This window comes from Mesoplodon bidens (assembly GCF_964165515.1).
Source record: "Mesoplodon bidens genome assembly, chromosome: 4".
Taxonomy (NCBI): domain Eukaryota; kingdom Metazoa; phylum Chordata; class Mammalia; order Artiodactyla; family Ziphiidae; genus Mesoplodon; species Mesoplodon bidens.
Window position 1 is genome coordinate 94,437,419 of NC_138160.1, and position 18,018 is coordinate 94,455,436.

Sequence of the window (18,018 nt, forward strand, 5' to 3'; positions counted from 1 at the left end):
TCGTACATTTAAAAAGTATTACCAGTAAATTAAGTGATAAATTTACTTAACAGTTTTAAAATTTATTTTCCTAATAGATTCCTCCAGCTAATGGTCAAGCTGCAGCAATTCAGGCACTGCCCACAGATTGGCTTATTTATGATGAAATGACCAGAGCTCATAGAATAGCTAATATTAGATGTTGTTCAGCAGTGACACCTGTCACTGTATTGATATTTTGTGGACCAGCTAGGTTGGCAAGTAATGCTCTTCAAGAACCTTCATCTTTTCGAGGTAAATATATTATTGAAGGAAATACAAATCTATTTAGAAATAAAATTTTTTCTTCTTACTAAGCCAAACAAATTTGGAAATTATAAAAATTTATGTGGTAGTAGCTCCCTTTTGATGTATTAAGACTAATTAAAAATTACTAAAGTGTACCACTGTTCTTGAAATTGATTTCTAAGGTAACTTGATATTCATTTGTGCATTTTGATTAATCTTGTTGATAGTCTGTTTTTTTCTTCCACTTGAATTTAAATGATAGTTTAACATAAAAAACACATAATTGTTTAACTACCAAATATAAAATAGATAGCTAGTGGGAAGCAGCCCCGTAGCACAGGGAGATCAGCTCCTTGCTTTGTGACCACCTACAGGAGTGGATAGGAAGGGCGGGAGGGAGACACAAGAGGGAGGGAATATGGGTATATATGTATATGTATAGCTGATTCACTCTGTTATACAGCAGAAACTAACACAACAATGTAAAGCAATTATACTCCAATAAAGATGTTAAAAAAGTAATTGTTTAAAGGAAATGTTACCCATTTTCCCACTACCCTTATGCAAACACTTTTTAATATTATACATTTTTTTCTGTACACTTACATATTTTAGGTTATTTTACCCATACTGTTTATATTCTGCTATTTTCATTTCACAAAATATAAAAAACATTTTTAATATTTCATATTAATAGCTGGAAAATATTCTATCACATTATAGTGACATAATGCATTTAAAATGTTCCTTTATAGTTAGACATCTAGATTGTTTCCAATTTTTTGCTATTTGGTGATTCAGCAAATATTTATTGGGCAACTATTACATGTCAGTTATTGTGCTAGGCATTGAGGATATAACAGAAAACAAGATATACAAAGTATTTCTGTCTTCAGGAGTTTACCTGGTAGTGGGTGTTGACATATAGCAAAAAAGTAAATAACATGCATGGTACTTTGAAAAAAATGAAGAGGGTCTCCTTAGGAGTGACCTACTTTAGAAAGGGACCTTAGACAATTTTCTCTGAGGAGATGAGATTTAAGCTGAGCTGTAAAGTATGAGAAGAAATCAGCCATGTGAAGATGCAGAAATATGCTCTAGGTAGGAGAAGATGGCGAGGACCAAGATTCTGCACTAGGAAATGATATAGGAACAGACAGAAAGGTTGTATGATTGGGACCACAGTGATCAAGGTGAGAGTGGGATGATCTAAGGTTGAAAGAAAGGCATGGATTTGTAAGGGAAATGCAAGGGAAACCATTGAAGTGTTTTAAGAAAGGAGTAACATGGTGTGATTTATGTAAAAAAAAAATCATTTTGGCTGTGAGAATGGATTGCTTGAAGGAGCAAGAACGGAAGAGAAGAGGCAAGTAGGAGGCTTTTGCAGTGGTCTTATGATAGATAATGATGACTTAGAACTACAGTGGTGGCATCTGATATGAAAAGAAGTAGATTTGAAATTATTTTGGATGTACTAGTAACGGCTGGATTGAATGTGTGTGGTGAGTGAAAGGGAGGAATCATTAATTCTTGGGTTTTTGGCTGTGGTAGCTAGTTGAATAATTGGTGCCACTTATTTGAGATTCAGAAAACTGGGAGGAGCAGGTTGTGTAGGGGAGAAGTCAGGGGTCCTCTTAGACATGTTAAATTTGAGATGGCTAAGGAATCCTAAGTAAGATTTTTTCTTTTGGAGTCAGTGGATTTATTCTCCATATCTGGGGCTCAGGGAAAGAGTTTGGACTAGCAATACAAATTTGGAAATCATCAGCTTGTAAATGATATTTAAAAAAAGAGGGTTCTTGACAAAATTTGAAAAATTCTGATATTTAGAATTTGAGTAGAGAAATAAACAATGGCCAAATACTGAGTTTTAATTTGTGACCTGTTGTGTTTGGAGAACTCCCCACACAAATTGTTAGTATATCAGGAGGATTTGTGTAAATGTAGTGTATCTATATTGACTTACTTTTTTGTCTGTGATATAAGATAGTAAAAGTGAAATTTTTTTTCCTTTCAATATGTGTGAACAGCAGATGGTATTCCTAATGACAGTAGTGATAGTGAAATGGAAGACAGAACTACTGCTAATTTGGCAGCTTTAAAAATTGATGAGTGGCTCAATTTCATACTAGAGCCAGAGGTAAGTTGCTTTTTAGTAGTGTGATAGATTTCTTTTATTCAGTTGTATGAATTGATACACAGTGTGATGAAAATTATATCTTTAAAATTGAGCCCTTAGTATGAGAGAATACAGCTTGTTTTTCAGTTTTCATACATTCTCTGCCATATTGGGGTTTATTCTCTAGAGGATTTGAGAAATCTAGGTGTGGCTCAGTATTTGAGCATGGTAATATTTGAATATTTTTGTGTATATAAGAAAATATTGAGTATTGGGTACACAAGAAATCCTTTTATTTTATATAACTCTGTTTATAAGGGAAAGATGTGAGTTCATCCTGTTTTCTCTTTTCATATTTCTCTGGAGTAGGAAAGATGAATGTTTTTTTTCAAATTAAAATTTTTCTTGATAAAGCCTTCCCTTAATTCCATCTTTACTTTTAAAGATCATTCTGTATCCTTTTTTGGGACAATATCAACTGTTAAAAGTCGATACTGGCTAGGTTTACTTTTTTGCCATACATTCATTTATCACTTCAACCTACTGCAGTCTCATTTCCATTCCCATCGATCTTTTACTTCACTTCACTGTGCTTGCCAAGGTCAATATTGTCTCCTCCAGGTTGTCAAAGCCAGCCTGCTGTCCTTGATAAATTTGACCTTTCTCTCATGTTTAGCTATTGTCCATACCTTTCTTTTTATTGATTCTGCCCTTCCCCATTTTTCTTCCTCACCCCTGTCCCAACTTCTTTGTCACTAGTTTCTATGACATTACTCTTTCCTGATTCTTCTATCTAGAGAGGTCATTCCTTCTTAGGTTCTTTCACTAACTCTTCTGTATGTGTTTGTGCCTTAAATGTTAGATGTTCTCTAGTAGTCTGTTCTTTACTCTATTCTTCTGTCTCTGCACAATCTCTAAGGACCTTACCTCTATGTGTAGATTTAGTAACCATTTATCCATTGATAACTTCCAGGTACATCTTATCTGTATCTCTAGCTTAGGCTTTTCTCTGGACCTATGAATTCAGCTGCCTTATGAACATCATCATTTGGCAGTAAAATGAAGTATGAATGGAACTAAATGTATTTTTCTTTATTTACCCTGCTGTTACTTTTCCAGTATTAATCACACTCTACCACGCATTGTTTACTTTCTCTCTCATTGGACTGTTTCATTTGATTTTGGGTCTCTAGTGCCTCAGAATGGTAAATAAGAAATTTTATTTCTTTCCTGCAGCAAAAAGGCTGAAATTGATAGTAAATGATATGAGATATAAAACGTCTTCTTTGGAAACAGTTTCAGACCTTAACTAATAAACAAATAGTTGTCTTGCAAGTGTGATAGATATTTTGCTTGTATCTGTTTGAACTGAAGAAACCATTTTATTATAGGCAGCCAGTTTATTGCTGCAGCTTAGACAGAAGTGGCATAGCTTATTTTTACGCCGAATGAGAGCTCCATCCAAACCTTGGTCCCAAGTTGATGAAGCTACCATAAGAACAATTATAGCTGTTTTAAGCACTGAAGAACAGTCTGCAGGTTTACATCAACCATCTGGGATTGGCCAAAGGCCAAAGCCTATGTCTTCAGAAGAACTTCCTTTGGCATCATCTTGGAGGTCAAATAATAGCAGGAAAATTTCAGCAGATACTGAATTTTCTGATGAGTCTACTACTGCAGAAAGGTAAATTCATAATATTTTATCAAAATGAGATATTTTCTCTAGGAAAATAGTTATTTATCATAGAATCATGTGCTTTTATAATATTTAAAAATTACTTTCTTATAATCTAAGATACACAAAAAGGTCGCAATAAAATGGGAAGAGTTACTTTCAAAAGATAATTCTTTCAAGTGTTAGATAATATTAAGGATTTCAAGCTCCTGGGGTCTTGAGTTATTTAACAAGGAAATTTTTTGTCAGGAAAAGCTTAAAACATTTAATTTCCAGAATTTACAAATTTAGGACCTGAGAAAAAGATAGCAACATTTTTTATTATGTATTTTAGTTGATATATGTCAAGCCATATCTTTCCTAGATACCTCACAACGAGAAGTGTTGGCTGTGGCCATTTAGAAGAACAGCCTCCCCACAGGCCTTACCTAGATATTAATAACACTGACTAGTATTCCTACAGAAAAATACTTTATTCATTCATTCATACAGGGACACATTGAATGCCTGTTGTTCTTAGTGTGAGGGATATGGCAATGTGTAAGACAGACAAAATCTCTTTCTTCAGAGAGTTTACATTTTATTGAGGGGAGGCATACATATATTAAAAAAGTAAATAAGTTTACTGTCTTGGCAAAGTTTTTTAGTTTAGGTAACTTCTTTTATCCTTTCTAGCATTTGGCAATTAGATGTGATTTTTTGTTTATTATATGATTAGTAATAATAATGAGAGCTCTTATATTGAATTATTTATCAAAAAATGTAATTGGTGGTATAATAGTGGTTATAATGAATTGTCGGTCATGATTCAGAAATATTTCTGGTTGTAAAAATATTTGTTAGAATCAAATTTAAATTTCTTTATATCAGTTAATTTTTTTTTTTTTAAACCGGGTTAGAATTGATAACAGAGACAAAATTCTTGCTTGGAATGCTAGTTTTGGCAGTATGGTAGATAGTCTCTGTGGTAAGAATATGATTTCATTGTTAAAAACCTGAAAATAAGAACAATGGAAACATAAAAGATATGTAGTGCTTATTGTTTTTCAAGGATCAGATGGAGTATATAGTACCTGCCTTCTTTTGATCAGATTTTACTTATTTGAATGAAACATAAAGGCATGTTATCAGTTAAGACTTCAGTTAAAAAGGAATAATACATGATGGTTTCCAAGTTCTTTGTATATTACAGTTTAGGAATAATTCAACCAGTTGCTTAGAAAACCTTCTCGTAATATGCGTCCCTGAACCTTTTTCTCTGATGTAGACACTGCCAAGTGAAAGGAAAATAGTAAAAAACACATTTTCTACTTAGACACGCCTCACTTTTTAAAAAGATTGTTCTAAAAGTTTACTTGAACAATGATTGTTTAGAATGTGTGAATACATTTGCATAGAAATTATGTGGTAGAGTTATTTATAGACTAATCGGTAAAAAAACTTTTATATTCAGAGACTTTTTACACACATGTGTCTATATACATACACACATACTACACACATACATTTTTAGGGGAAAAAAACCTTTGTTTTTTTTCTTTATAAAAGTAATACATACTCATTTAATAAAATTTGGAAATATAGAAGAAGAAAATCAGAATTATAAAGTGTAATATTAGTTATGGTTTAGAAACTGATTATCTTATAAATTCATTTTTCCACCTGTGATACCAGTGTCTACCATTTTCCTTTCCTTACAAGTTGTAGCCTTGCACTCTTCACTCTCTTGTCTGTTGAACAGTGAGATACAGAATTTCATCCACTTTTAGACTTTTGGTAGCATTAATAGTTAAGGCCTGGAATTGATGTAGCTTGGTGAGGAATAGAATGAGGACTCTTAGGAAGATTTATTTTTGAATGGAGAAGTTATAATCTTTCTAGGATTACTTCTTAGAGAAAAGGGATTTATAGTTAGAGTTTTCATGCTAGCATGGCAAGATATAGATTAGATAATTTCTTTTAATAAAAGCATTTTATTTAAACTCTTTTAAAAGTTTAAGAAACTATTTAAAAATAGAAGTTGCCCACATCACACCTTAAAATTAGACCAATTTTTTATTGTCATTTTCTAAATAATAACTTGCTCATTTACAGAGAATAAGCATATCTTTTCTATAAGAAAAATGAGATATAAATGAGTTATCAGAACTCTTTGTTCCTCTTAAATAAAAATTTAGGTTGAAAGGGTTTACACGAATGTTTTGTTTCTATGTGCATGAAATTTTGGCGGGGGAAGCCAAGTATGAGAGAAAAGCTTAGAATAGAGCACAGAGTCAAAGATCAAATTGAAAACCACAAAAGTAGACATTTAGTTCTATTGAAAACATCATTTTTATTTTAATAAGGTATTACACTCAGTTAAGTTCTGTTACCTAATTTTCGGGTAAATAAAGTACCAGGGAAAGAATGATGGAATTTTAGAGGTGTAACTTGATAATTCATTGGACGGTCAATTCATGAGAGAAAAAAAACCCTGAAAGATTGGTTTTTTGCATTCATCAAGTTGTTATTAATTATTCAGATGTTTATTCATTATATATTTTTGTTAATATTTTTAGGTTTTAGCTATTTTATTTCATTTGTGAATGAAATAGTATTGGATCTAAGATACTTGCTGAAAGAAGCAAATTGTGGGGATAAGCTATTTTAACTTGTTTTGAAGGCAGAATAATTATAATTGCAAGACTCAGTGGAAGTTTATGTACTATTGATGACTTGGCCTTTTTTGTTTTGTTTATTTATTATAAATATTGTTAAACATAGCAAAGTAAATGATATGTCATGGTGAATTCCATATTTCAGCTTCAGTAGTTTACCAAGATTTTCACCTATTTGCTTTATCTACCCCAATTATTTTTTCTTGCTTCCTTTCTTTTTCTGTTTACATATTTCAAAAATCAGTCTCACACATCATGTCATTTTACCCTTCCGTATTTAAATATGCATCTCTTAAAAATAGAGGCATTTTTCCTACATAATCAAAATCCAATTATCAGTCCCAATAAAATAATCATTTCCCCAATTCTCAAACTATAGATTTATTTGAAACAACATCTAGGGAGGACTCATGCATTGTATTAGGGTGTCTTGTTTCTTGAATCTCTTGTGATCTAGAGCAGTTAGTTCCTCTGTTGACTTTTTTTAGGGAACGAGGTCAGTGGTATTAGATGTACCACATTCTGTATTTGTTTCTTTTTATTGCTATACCCTGTGTATTTCATGGAAACTGGTGGTTAGCTCTCAGGGCTTGATAAGATCCAGTGGTTTGGCAAGAATATTTTATAGGTAGTGCTATGAACTTTATATTGCACTACTTTAGGAAGTACTTAATGTCTTTTTTTTTTTAATGTCTGGTTGTTCCACTAAGGTGTATACTTTTTTAAAAATTGTAAAATTCCTGACTGCCGTTTTTGCTGCATTTATTGATAGAATTTTAAAACAGAAGAATCTTAGCGTTTATCTAGTTTACTCCCTTTATCTAACAGGTAAGGAAATTAAAACTCAGATAAATTAAGACTTGCCCAGGATCACCTGCCTCGTTAGTTGTAAATTTAGTACTGTCCCAAAAATCTTCTCTCCTGACTCTAGTCCAGTCTTATTTCCACTTTACCATACTGTAATTTTTAGTATGCTTTTGAAATCTATTGTATTTGGCTTTACGATATTATATGAAAGTGGAATGGAAGCGGAGTCAGTGATATTCTAGTAAAGGCCATTAGCACAGGTATATTTAATTAATTTTATAATGTTAAAAGACATTAAATATCAATATAAGACATTATAATTGTTAAGGACTTCTCCTAGACATTAAAAGAGATTAGGAGTTTTGTAAGGGAATAATACTTGGGTATTTAATATTAAGTTAAAGATTTTTGTAGGTTGTTTTAAATGTATTTTTGTATTGTTTTAAATGTTGTTTTTGTAAGTATACTGTAATAGTACAACTCTTTCATCTAAATGTAATTGAAGAATGAAATTGCCTTTTTAAATACTATTCCATAAATCAAAGTGTCATTGGAACTTTGGTTTGAAATGGACTCTTCTTTGTATTATGAACTTATGTATAACTGATCTTTGCTTCCTCATTTTCACTCAAGAGTATTGATGAAATCTCCATCTCCAGCACTGCACCCACCTCAGCAGTACAAAGATAGAGGAATTTTACATCCTAAACGAAGCACTGATGATAGGTCAGATCAGCCTTCTGTGAAATCTACAGACAGCAATAGTTATCCAAGTCCTTGTGCTAGTCCTTCTTCTCCATCCTCAGGAAAGGTAGAGTATCAAGGATTTGTAGCAAATCTGATGTTACATATTTAAACAAAATTATAGAATAATTCTGTTTTTAAGTTACTAATCATGGCCTCTGTTCTAGATATAAATAGAAGCTGACAAACCGAGTAAACTTTTTAGTTTTTTCCTGCTTGCCAAGTATTTTGGGTCATTATCATCTTGGGGTGTTTTAAACCTAATAGGTCATTCACTGATGGCATGTAGCTAGGCAGTTCATGATTTCCTTTCTGTATCTTTAGAACCTTTTTTTGTTAAAAACAAATGACAAGAAGATTTTCTTAAATTAATTTTGGTTCATACCTTCAGAATTGAAAACAATAGTTTCTTTCAATTCTTAATTGATTTCTCCAATTCAATGGTTATATTAAAAAATACAAGACTGGATGGGGTTAGGAAGATAGGAAATGTTGATAAAGAATTGAGAGCTATATATCTTTTAAAAAATTTGTAATACGAATGATTTCAAATGTTTAGAATATGTTTACATTTACTTTTCTGCATTGTTAGTACCTGAGTATTCGATTAGTGTTCGTTAGCTATATGATGTGGTTTTGGTGAAAATGTCTGCTGAACTACTCTTGTTAAATAAGAGGAAAAGAATGTTTTTGCAGATTTGCATTCTTAGGTTTTAAGATATTTTTGTTTTTTTTGTTTTTAATTTTAAAGTGCCTTTGTTAAGGCATAATTTACACAATAAAATTCACCAATTTAAACTGTACAATTGAGTGAATTTTGACAAATGTATACAATCATGTAACTGTACTATAGTGATGTAGAGAACATGCCCATCACCCCTAGATTCTGTCAACCACTAAACTGATCTTTGTTCTGGGAGTTTTGCTTTTTTTGGAACTTCCTATAAATGGAATGTATATACCTTTTTATGACTGGCTATTTCACTTTTGAAATTCATCTGTATTATTGAGTGTATTATTAGTTTATTACTTTTTATTGCTGAGTAGTATTCCATTGTATGGATATGCCACAGTATGTTTGTCTATTTACCATTGATGGACATTTGGATCATTTCTACTTTTTGACTATTATGAATAATATTCAGGTACAAATCTTTATGTATAGATATATTTTCTAATCTTGGGTACATACCCAGGAGTAGATTTGTTGGGTTGTATGGTAAGTGTAACTTTACAAGAAACTACTCAACTGTTTTCTGAAATAGCTGTACTATTTTCTATTCCCTTCAATAATCTATGAGAATTCCATTTGTTCAGTATTCATAACAATACTTAACATTACTAGTCTCTTAATTTTAGCCATTCTCGTGGGTATATAGTGATACTCCACTGTAGTTTTAATTTGCATTTCCCCAGTGACTAAGGATATTGAGCATCATTTCATGTGCTTTTTTGCCATTACTGAATCTTCTTTGGTGAAATATCTGTTCAAATTTTTGTTAACCTCTTTACATTGTTCATTGGTTGTCTTTTATTATTTAGTTGTAAGAGTTTCTTAGTATATTCTGGATACAAGTCTTAATTTTATGTTTTGAACATTTTTTCTAATAGTCTGTGCTTGCATTTACATTTTCTTAATGGTGTCTTTTTTTTTCTCATGTAACCCATTACTTTATTTATTTATTTATGAGTGTTTTTTAATTTTTTATTGAGGTATGCTTGATTTACAATAGTATATTAGTTTTATGTGTACAACATAGTGATTCAATATTTTTATAGATCATACTCCACTTAAAGTTGTTACAAAATAATGGCTGTATTTCCCTGTGCTGTACAATATATCCTTGTTGCTTATTTACTTTATTTTATTTTTTATATTTTTAATTTAATTTTTATTATATGTTGGAGTATAGTTGATTTACAATATTGTATTACGTTCAGGTGTACAGCAAGGTGATTCAGTTGTCTTTTAAAGAACAAATATTGATGGAAATCCATTTAATCTATTTTTTTTCTATTTTGGTTTCATCTGTTTTTTGTATTAGAGTTCATATTTTTGGTGTCCTAAGAAGTCCTTGCCTAATCCAAGATTTTCTCCTGTGCTTTCTTCTAGAGATTTTACAGTTGGAACTTTTACATGTATTGATAGGTATATGATCTATTTCATATACCTTGAATTAATTAATTTCAAGTTAATTTTTTTTTATAGTATGGGTGGGTGAATGATAATTTTTTGGTGTTTGCCTATACAGTTGTTCCAGAACCATCTGTGGAAAAGATCTTTTTTTCATTGAATTACCTTGGCACCTTTGTCAAGAATCAATTGACCATAAATATGTTTTCTACTTATTGGACTCTATTTCATTGATCTGCATACTTCTCCTTTGCCAGTGCTACAGTGACTTGATTATATAATAGCTTCCTAGTAAGTCTTGAAATCAGTTAATGATTTTTCTCCAACTTTGTTCTTCTTTTGCAAAATTGTCTTGGCTCTTCTACAATCTTTGTGCTTTTGTATAAACTTAGAAGAAGCTTGTCAATTTCTACAGAAAAATTTTTGGTATTTTGAGGGGAATTGCATTAAATCTATAGATCAACTTGAAAATCTACAATTAACAATTTTTAGTCTTCCAATCCATAAGCATAGCTGCATTTATTTAGATATTCTTTAATTTCTCTCAACAGTGTTTTATAAATTTCAGAGTTCAAATATTACAGTTTTTTTGTTACATTTATTCCTAAATATTATATATATATATATATATATATATATATATATATTTTTTTTTTTTTTTTTCCTTTACGCGGGCCTCTCACTGTTGTGGCCTCTCCCGTTGCGGAGCACAGGCTCCGGATGCGCAGGCTCAGCGGCCATGGCTCACGGGCCCAGCTGCTCCGCGGCATGTGGGATCTTCCCAGATTGGGGCACGAACCCGTGTCCCCTGCATCGGCAGGCGGACTCTCAACCACTGCGCCACCAGGGAAGCCCAATATTTTATATTTTTGATGCTGTTGTTTTTTTAAAATTTTGAGTTTCAGTTCATTGGTATCATATAGAAATACATTTGATTTTTGTATATTTATCCTATATCCTATGACCTTACTTCACTTATTAATTCTATTAGCTTTTTATGTAGATTTCTCAGGATTTTCTACATGGACAATCATGCTGTTAATAAAAGTAGTTTTACTTTTTTCCTTTCCAAAGTGAACGCCGTTTATTTCTTTTCTTGCCTTATATCTATGGCTAGAACCTCCAATAAAATATTTAATAAAGATGTTTAGAGCCCTCCTCTTTGTCTTGACCTTAGAAGTTAAGCCTTAAGTCTTTCACCATTTAGTGGGATGTTTTCTTTTGGATCTAGTTTGCTAAGAAGGTTTGTTAGGAATAAGCATTGAATTATACTCAGTAATTTTTTTTTTTTACATCTATTGAAATGATAACACAATTCTTTTTTTTTTTTGGTCTGTTAATATAATGGATTTCATTGATTGATTTTTCTAATGTTTATACCTCTCTTGGTCATAATGTATTATCCTTTTAAAATATTGCTAGATTTGATTTTGTTCAATCAAAAATTTTGTTAAATGAGGGATCTTTGTTTATGAGGGATATTATTCTCTAGTTATCTTTTCTTGTGTTATCTTTGGATGGTTTTGGTATCAGAGTAATGCTGTACTCTTAAAGATTCGTTGGGAAGTGTTCCTTCCACTTCAATTTTTTGGAAGAGATGTATAGATTTAGTATTGTTTCTTCCTTAAATGTTTGATAGAATTCACTAGTTAAGTCATTTTTACCTTACCCTAATGTATCCTGAATCAGTATTATGCCCTTTCAGTTACAGTTTGAGAACCTTGCAACAGTGTACTTTTATTTTACCCTTCAATCCATTATGTTATTGGTTTCATACATTTTTTCAATATATGTTATAAATGCCACAATGTATTTTTTTTTTTTTTTTTTTGGTACGCGGGCCTCTCACTGTTGTGGCCTCTCCCATTGCGGAGCCCAGGCTCCAGACGCGCAGGCTCAGCGGCCATGGCTCACAGGCCCAGCTGCTCTGCGGCATGTGGGATCCTCCCAGACCAGGGCACGAACCCGCGTCCCCTGCATCGGCAGGTGGACTCTCAACCACTGCGCCACCAGGGAAGCCCCTGTTTTTTACTTACATAGTCAATTATCTTTTTATCAAAAGTCAGGAAAATGTCCTTTATATTTACTCTATATTTACAGTTTCCTGTGCTTTTTATTCTTTTGTGTTGACACGAATTTCTGTCTTGGATCATATTCTTCTGGCTGAAAACCTTCTTTTAACATTTCTTTAAGTACAGATCTGCAGGAAATGAACTCATTTAGCTTTTGTGTGAAAATTCTTTTTCACTTTTATTTTTGAAAGATATTTTTACTGTGTATATAATTCTAGGTTGACAGTGATTTTCTTTCATTATTATAATACTATCATATTAGTAGTTTACATAGTTTCTCATGGGATGTCTACTATCATTCTTATCTTTCTTTCTCCATATATAATTTGTCTTTTTTTCCCTAGCTGCTTTTAAGATTTTCTTTTTCTCACTGGTTTTCAGCAATTTGATTTTGATATGACTCGGTCTGGTTCTCTTTATATTTCCTGTTTAATCTGTATATTTATAGTTTCCATCAATTTGGGGAACTTTAACACCATTATTTTTCATATATTTTTTTGTATCTCACCTCTCCCCCTTCTTCTCTGGAACTCTAGATATACAAATGTAAGACTACTTGATATTGTTCCATGGGTCACTGATATTCTCTTCATTTTTTTCAGTTGTTTTTGTCTCTTTCCTTCATTTGAGATCATTTCTATTGCTACATCTTTAAATTTACTGATGTTTTTATTTGTAGTGTCTAATCTGATGTGCATTCTTTTTAGTGTATTTTTACTTCAAATATTATATTTTAATCTCCAGAACTTCCTTTGGGTCTTTAAAAAAATACCTTCTATTTCCCCACTCATCACATTTATGTTTCCTCCACCTTCTTGAACATAGCACATAGATTTAGGATAGCTGCTTTAAATTCTTACCTCCTAATTTCATCATCTGTCAGATCTCACTCTGTTTCTGTTGATTAATTTTTTTCTGGTTGTGTGTCATATTCTCCTGTTGTTTGCATTCCTTAAAATTGTGTTTGGCTGCTATATTTTTGTTGTATTTCTTTAAATAGTGTTAGACATTTTTCTGATACACAGTTAAGTTAGTTGCAATCAGTGTAATCCTTTCGGGATTTGCTTTTAAGCAGTGTTAGGGTGGATCCAGGGCAGTTTTTATTCTGATACTAATTTAGTTCCAGTACTAAGGTATGATCCTTCTGTGGGCTAATGCACTATGTATTACAAGTTCTTTCTCTTCTGTCTAGAATAAGATGAAATATTCCCAACCATGTGTGAGCTCTAAGAACTCTTTTCCTTTGGATCTTTCCTGGCCTCAGGTCATTTTTTCTTACCTATGTGCAGGTCACTACTTAGCCAAAAACTTCTGGGAACACCTTCTGCAGTTCCTTGGGAGTTCTCTTCCCGTGAAGCTTCCTTCTATATAGTACACTGCCATGGAAAATCTAGTTACCTTGGCCTCTAAACTCTAAGGTTTATGTGTGCAATTCAGTGAGACCATTGGATTCTGTTTGTGTTTCCCTTCATTGTCACCTGGAAACTGTATCCAGGCAGTAAGCTGGAGCAATTTTTGTTTTGTTTTCAGACTTTGCAAGTTTATTAAAATTTTTTCTGAAAGTACATTTGGAGTGTAAATCAAAGTTGGCAAACCAGGATCCTTTCTTTTTTTTTTTTTTTTTTTTTTGCTGTGTGTGGGCCTCTTACTGTTGTGGCCTCTCCCGTTGTGGAGCACAGGCTCCGGAAGCACAGGCTCAGCGGCCATGGCTCACGGGCTCAGCCGCTCCGCGGTATGTGGGATCTTCCCGGACCGGGGCACGAACCCGTGTCCCCTGCATCGGCAGGCGGACTCTCAACCACTGCGCCATCAGGGAAGCCCAGGATCCTTTCTTGATAAGGGATTTTGAATACTCTGAAAATGAGTGCTTGTTTTGGGCTCTTTAACCTCATTTTGATTGAGCCTTGTGTAGGTTTTCAGGCATGATAGAGCTATTTGCATTTGTTGACTATTTGGTAAAATATTTTGGTTTATATATTTATGAAGATGTTTAATGGAGCCTATTGATTTTGAAAGGTCAAATTACCTTTCAAAAATTTATACTTCCTTTTTTAGGGCTCAAAATCTCCTTCACCAAGACCAAACATGCCTATTCGATACTTCATAATGAAGAGTAGCAATCTGAGAAACCTTGAAATTTCTCAACAGAAGGGTATCTGGTCTACAACCCCTAGTAATGAGCGGAAGCTAAACCAAGCCTTTTGGGAAAGCAGCATGGTTTACTTGATATTTTCTGTTCAAGGATCTGGACATTTCCAGGTGAGCCATCCTGAAGCAGTAAAAGGGCATTGTTCTTCTGTCTGCAGATTAGATCATTTAAATCATAGAGGTTAAAAAGAAGCTGGCTTTTTTTTTTTTTGGCGTTACGCAGGCCTCTCACTGCTGCGGCCTCTCCTGTTGCGGAGCACAGGCTCCAGACGCGCAGGCCCAGCGGCCATGGCTCACGGGCCCAGCCACTCCGCAGCATGCGGGACCCCCCCAGACCGGGGCACGAACCCGCACTCCCTGCACTGGCAGGCGGACTCTCAACCACTGCGCCACCAGGGAAGCCCCAAGAAGCTGGCTTTTTATTGCATTGGAATGCAAGAATGCATTTTGCTTGGATGAGGAATATATTACACCTCTTCAAAGGAATGATGTATAGGGATCCCTTTGCTTTTGCCTTGTTTTACCAGAGCTTTTCCAGATAAACAATTTTTCCTTCTGAGACAACTTTAGATTTACTATTTCTCAGGTGGATTAAAAGTAATGAGAAGCGTGACTTTTTGATAAAATGTTTATTTTAAATAGGCCAAAGAGGTTAGTTTTGACTGTCAGGAAACTGAGTGTGTTTCTTAACTCATCTTTACTTGATGTATATCTGAATTTATAAAATAATGAATTTATTATTTGATATTATTATCATTTTTGGAACTAAAAACCTAGAAGTTAGATTGTATCCATTTGTAATGGAATAAATGTGGGTTTAGAACTATGATACATTATTTAGAAAATATCTGTTTGTATTTGAAATTACATTAGAAGGCTGGAATTGGTCTTTCCTCTAAAATTTGCTAATTCATCTTTTAATAAAAAACAATGAGTGGCTTTCTGGATTTTTGTTATATATCTATTATTTTTATATTACATTTTTACCTTAAAATTAAAAAACACTCAGAGTTTCTCAGATAAATTGAATTCAGAGTCTTAATGTCATCCTCACCTTCACCATTTCCCCTCATTTTACCCACAGGGATTTTCTAGAATGTCTTCTGAGATAGGAAGGGAGAAGAGTCAGGACTGGGGTTCAGCTGGACTAGGAGGAGTGTTTAAGGTGGAGTGGATACAAAAAGAAAGTCTTCCCTTTCAGTTTGCACACCATTTACTCAATCCTTGGAATGACAACAAGAAAGTCCAGATAAGCAGAGATGGGCAGGTATACAATGGCATTTAATATTTTTCTTCCACTCTTCTTTTTGTTTTGTTTGACTGTTATTCAGTGATTTGTTTGAGGAGTAAATGCAAGAATACAAATTGTATATTCTATGTGCACATGGGGAGATAATGGTTCAGATTTGTAAAAGAGCTAGTTAAAAACCTACTTTCAAATGTGCCTGACAGAGCTCATTGTTTTTTTTTAACATTTTGTAAATTTGACTTCTCTCTGTCATTGCATATATAAAATCTTTCATAAGTCAATTCTTGGAGGTTCCTGTTTAACTAAAGATATGATCAAAACAGTGTAATTCTGAAATAATTTCACTAAAGTCTAAGGATAACAACAGTATCTAAGTTCTTTATGGCTTTAACTAATGATATAACATAAATAACCTTTTTATATTTTTGTGGCTTGTTTTATTTCTATTATGCTTTGCTTTGCCTTCATGATGCTGCTGATGTGTATTTTAAACTAGTTAAGGTGATGGGAATTAACATATATTGATATATTGACTACTGTGCTAGCTTCTTTATGTGAGGTAGTTCAATTCTTAGGCCTAAAATGAGTTATTAGCCAAATATTTTATAGGAGAAAATAGATTCAGAGAATCTATCTAGTCTTGCCTAAGGTCACATCTAATACTTTATTTGAACAAGTGTGACTCAGTTCAAATCACCATATGAAAAGTGTTAGGGTTCTTTTTAAGTGCACATGATGTCACAAGGGGACTATAAATGTTCTTTTCAATTATATAAAAATATTTTCATTTTTATTCTATAATAATGATTTTGAAATAAGTCACATTCCTTATAGTCATCCAAGATATTTTCTTGAAAAAAATACCCCAAACATCTAATATGCTAAGTATCACCATAAACCTTTAGAAGTTTAAGCTGAGTGCTTTTGCTAAATCTCCATGAAAACAAAATTCATTATTTCCAGATAGAAAAAATTGCAGAACTCCTCCCTGGAAATTTCTCACCATTTTGTCACAGATAGTTGCAATATTTGCAGGTTAACTACAATCTTGGAAATCTGGAAGTCAACTCTGAATCTTAATGAAAAGAATTAGAGCAATGCATAACATAGGATTTTAGCATGTTCTTGTAGAAACATGGAATTTGAGTTGATTTTCTTACACTTTTATCAGTATAGGTTTTGATGATAAAAAATTCAGTCTAGTCCTTTTTATGTTCATTCTGACTTTTGGTTTATCTAGGAACTAGAACCTCAGGTTGGTGAACAGTTGCTCCAGTTATGGGAACGCCTTTCATTGGGAGAAAAAACCACAACTGATTGACATTCAGGTTATACCATACTTGACTTTGAGTACTGGCAGTATTTGTGATCATTAAGGATATCTTTCAGATTATTTATCTTTTCTTTTTTTCTTCTTTTTCTTCCTCTTCTTTTTCTTTTTCTTTTTTTTTTTTTTTAACCCTTCCAGACTTCTTAGCTTCAGAAGAACATCATGCCTACTTATAACCACTGAATGCACTGACTTCCAAAAACTGAGATGGGGTTGTGTGTTATTCTGAATGGGCTTTTCCGGTTGAAAGTGTTACTTTAGAACCACCATCTTCATATAAAAGAGAAAAGGATAATTTAATTTTTATAGTGATCATAGGGAATGATTATATGTTTGTTAATATGTTTATAATTGAATGAAATAGAGTAGTTTCATTATTTAACACAATAGCAGTTAAACATACTTCAATTGAAGTTAAACATTTCATTTGTTTGAAACACTTACTTAGAACTCTTATTGGTGATTTTTTTAAGTGCAGAGTAAATTGTTTACTTTTAAGAAAGATCTGACTATATCTGTCCATCTGAGCAACATTTTAGAAGAGTCAACTCTAAAGATTTATCATTAAAAAACAAGCAAAGAAAAGCAAATGACCAAAATCTAAAAATGTCCCTTTTAAAAATAGTGTGTGCTGATTAAGGACTATTCATTGTGCCATTTTTAACCTGAGGCATCTTAAGGAAAAAAAAACATGGGTGTTCTCTTTTTGCAACTATGAAATGCAGTAAAAACTGAAGAAAGGCAGAATTCTTCCCTGACTTTGATCAGATCAGATTAAGTGCTTAGTTTTATTCCCGGTGCTACCTCTTTTAACCT

General features: G+C 32.8%; 1 protein-coding gene across 2 annotated transcripts in view; it reads left to right on the forward strand.

Moving 5' to 3' along the window:
- YTHDC2 (YTH N6-methyladenosine RNA binding protein C2) overlaps nt 1–17,554 on the forward strand; it is a 66,939-nt gene extending 49,385 nt beyond the window's left edge. The window contains exons 23-30 of one of the 2 annotated variants that reach the window (XM_081231098.1): nt 78–273; nt 2,298–2,407; nt 3,778–4,070; nt 8,159–8,336; nt 14,531–14,734; nt 15,708–15,890; nt 17,113–17,200; nt 17,341–17,554. In XM_081231098.1, the coding sequence (XP_081087224.1) occupies nt 78–273; nt 2,298–2,407; nt 3,778–4,070; nt 8,159–8,336; nt 14,531–14,734; nt 15,708–15,890; nt 17,113–17,193 (1,245 nt within the window). In that variant the 3' untranslated portion in view covers nt 17,194–17,200; nt 17,341–17,554. The remainder of the gene's footprint in view (nt 1–77; nt 274–2,297; nt 2,408–3,777; nt 4,071–8,158; nt 8,337–14,530; nt 14,735–15,707; nt 15,891–17,112; nt 17,201–17,340) is intronic. The other variant, XM_081231099.1, reaches the window with a different exon arrangement.
- Nucleotides 17,555–18,018: the final 464 nt, after the last annotated feature.